The 3,423-nt window shown below is 31.2% G+C and overlaps 1 protein-coding gene across 1 annotated transcript; it reads left to right on the forward strand.

Annotated features, from left to right (window-relative positions):
- Positions 1 to 1,476: 1,476 nt before the first annotated feature.
- LOC119613635 (zinc finger protein with KRAB and SCAN domains 2-like) lies at positions 1,477 to 1,981 on the forward strand. The gene is made up of 3 exons (XM_037969663.1): positions 1,477 to 1,634; positions 1,698 to 1,817; positions 1,879 to 1,981. The coding sequence occupies exons 1-3, from the start codon at positions 1,477 to 1,479 to the stop codon at positions 1,979 to 1,981; spliced, it is 381 nt and encodes a 126-aa protein (XP_037825591.1).
- Positions 1,982 to 3,423: the final 1,442 nt, after the last annotated feature.

Here is a 3,423-nt window from a genome sequence, read left to right on the forward strand (position 1 = left end):
ATTCTGCGCTAATATTGGAAATTAATCTATGAAGTCTGATTTAAACTAGCTGTCTGACTACCTTGACTTATATTCTAATATATCTAGTATACATATAAATTAAATATTTTTATTTACTTTACACTCACTCGGATTTTCTGCTTCATCGCCTCATTTGCCCCTCACGATCTTGTTGTTGTAATCTGAAATAAAAACGAAAGACTTTAGGATAGGTTCAAATAAATAATTAGAATTCTAATTATTTCATTATAAATAGTTGCCAATTCTCATGGATTTCACCGATGTTGGCATCTCAGTGGTGTTTTAGTCCTTTCGGTTCGTCCTTCTCAAGGGCACTTGAATTCCAAAGAACCTGTGGGGAAAAAATCATTAGCTTTTGTATTTTTTTTTTTAAGTTGATAATAAAATTTTTTAAAAGAATCGTGTCTATGAATTGTTTAAAAGAAAATTTTTGTTAAGAGTTTCTTTTAGGAAGTTTGATGCTCAAACAATCATATATATATAAGCTAGTAGCTAGTTTTGTTTAAAGTGAAAATGTCAAGGGGCACTTCTCGCCAAAGATCTAAGGCTTCAGCCTGAAATCTTTGGTGGTTTTGGTCCTTGTCATTTTCATCTATTTTTATCAGAAGACTACCTGAGTCATCATAATGTCCGGGTCTTCTATGTTAGTTTCCCTAAGTTTTAATTGATAATCTGTAAACGGGAGCATTAGTAATTTAGTTTTATTAGTTAAAGGTAATTACAAGGGGTATTTCCCGCCAAAGTCTCTAGAGTTTACTCTACGAGCTTTGGTGGACTTAGTCCTTGTATTACAATGAATAATAAATAACATTATAATTAATTTATTTTTTTAAATACTCACTAATCCTACACGGATTTAAAGGCCTGCTTGAAATTAAAGGTCCTTTTGTATTTCAACCTGAAAGAATAGGAAATTCACATAGATTTAGTAAAATTGTTAAACAAAATAAGAGAAAATCACAACAAATAGAAAATGTATACGAGAAAAATAAAAAAATTGAAAATACAGAAACCGTAAAGAAAAAAATTTTTCGAAAAAAAAGAAAACCTGAATTAATGTTTTCAAATTTTCCATTAAATTTCATAAATTTTAACTTGTATTTCCAATGTCACTAGAGTTTTGCACACCAGTGTAGGAAATTTTTAGTAAGTTTTTAATTATTTCATAACACCATAGCCTAATCCACTAGTTGTATTTTTTTAATTTAAATTTTCACGATCACTCACACTTTCATCCGGCACTGTATTTTCCAAAAATTAGTTTTGTTTTACAAATCTACACATTAGGTTTGATCGTTTACATTTCTAGTAAAAAAAGAGAATTTTTAAATTATTACTCAAAAATATTTTATTTGTGAAATGTAAAAGAAAACAATATAGTAAAATATAATTTTATGTCAAAATATTCAAATAACAAAAAAAAAAAAAAGTTTAAAAAAATTTATTGAAAAAATAATGGAAAATCTATCGGAAAAGCAAATGTGGTTGGATGCACCAACAAAATTGCTTATAAGCAATTTAGTTGAGCTGCAACCCAAAGTGGGTAAATCGGCAGCTTTAAAAAACAAGAAAAAGTTGTGGGATTTGATATCAGAGGAACTAAAATCAAATGGGTAATTTTTAGATTTCTATATTTGGCTTTAAAATTTATCTTCCTCTCTCCTTTTCTGATTTAGATACATGTTTACACCAATACAGGTTGAAACAAAATTTAGGAGTTTAGAAAGACAATATAAAAAAACCAAGCTTAACAACAAATTAACGGGACGATCGAAAATGACTTGCCCGTATGAAAGGTCTATAGATTCCCTTTTAGCTAAAAAATAAAAACTTATTTCAATCCTTAATATATTTTAGTGAACTAGGGGATCTCTTTGGAGACAAAAGAGGTCTTAATCCAGACTATATCCTAAATAATAAAGAACTTGAGGGAGTTTGTAGAAATGAATCTAAAAGTTAGATATTCCTATTTAACGTACATGTGTATTTATGCATATATAAACACATACCTCTGATACATATTTTTAGATTTAGACGATCTAGATGATCCAGATGATCAGCCAAGCCCAAAAGAAACAAGTAAGAGAGTTATATTCGGCTGTGCCGAATCTCATATACCCACCATCAAACCGTATGCCGTAAAAGGAATGCTCCCCTATAAAAATCAGGGTGATATTTGGAATATGCAATTATGGACCGAGCTCTTTTAAACTAACAAAATATTAATTTTTAAAAACCAAATATTTTAGTTAAATTTTTATACCGTGAGCGTATGAGTAATTTTCTGAAGAGGACTTTTATATGCGTCAATTATGAACCGATACTCATAAAATTTTGTACATAGATTTCGTTTGTATAGAAATTGTTTATGCCAAATTTCAGCGCAATACTCGTATTTTAAATAAAATTGGTAGAGCGATTTTGGTTCGTAATAAACTTACTTATACCGAATTTCATCGCTATACCCGCATTTTTGGGACAGTAATGAGTGTTAAAGCCATTTTCAGAAGGGGACCTTATATGGGGGGTAGGCTCATTTATTTGCCGATCCTAAAAAAAATTGATTAAAAGGTTTTGGTTCGTAAGAAACTTACTTATACCGAATTTCATCGCTATACTCGAATTTTTGGGCCAGTAATGAGTGTTAAAGTCATTTTCTAAAGGAAACCTTATATGGAGGGTAGGGTCATTTATGGGCCGATCCTAAAAAAAATTGGTAGAGAGGTTTTGGTTCGTAAGAAACTTACTTATATCGAATTTCATCGCTATACTCGCATTTTTGGGCCAGTAATGAGTGTTAAAGTCATTTTATAAAGGGGACCTTATATGGGGGGTAGGGTCAATTATGGACCGATCCTCAAAAAATTTGGTAGAAAGATTTTCGATCATATGAAACTTATTTATGTCGAATTTCATCGCTATACTCGTACTTCTAAAGCAGTTATGCCCGTTAAAGCTGTTTTTTGAAGGTCCATTTGTATGGGGGCTATCCGAAAAAGTGGACCGATATTGCCCATTTTCAATACCAAACAAACCTTAGCAATAGAGAATATTTATGCAAAATTTCAACTGTCTAGATCCTCTCGTGTAGTCCCTATCGTGATTTCAACAGACAGACGGACAGACGGACGGACGGACAGACGGACGGACATGGCTAGATCGTCTTAGAATTTAATAAGGACCCGGAATATATATACTTTTATGGGTCTATGACCAATATTTCGATGTGTTACAAACGGAATGACAAAATCAATATACCCCCCATCTTTTTTGATGGTGGGTATAAAAAGAACAACAGTTCAAAGCAAAGCATTAAAAAAAATTGAGGAAATCGGGAAGCAAAAACGATTATTTCAAGAAAATATTTTAAATATACTTCGTAAAAAGGATGAAAGAAAGGAA

This window comes from Lucilia sericata, unplaced genomic scaffold, assembly GCF_015586225.1.
Source record: "Lucilia sericata isolate MDLA Ls3-8-SP2 unplaced genomic scaffold, ASM1558622v1 Contig000040F_arrow, whole genome shotgun sequence".
NCBI lineage: Eukaryota > Metazoa > Arthropoda > Insecta > Diptera > Calliphoridae > Lucilia > Lucilia sericata.

Bases quoted from the DNA above. Each gene is read 5' to 3' on its own strand.
- LOC119613635 (XM_037969663.1), top strand. From the start codon at position 1,477: ATGGAAAATCTATCGGAAAAGCAAATGTGGTTGGATGCACCAACAAAA. The intron at 1,635-1,697 runs GTAATTTTTAGA...TTTCTGATTTAG, and splicing joins GAGGAACTAAAATCAAATGG to ATACATGTTTACACCAATAC. The intron at 1,818-1,878 runs GTCTATAGATTC...AATATATTTTAG, and splicing joins ATGACTTGCCCGTATGAAAG to TGAACTAGGGGATCTCTTTG.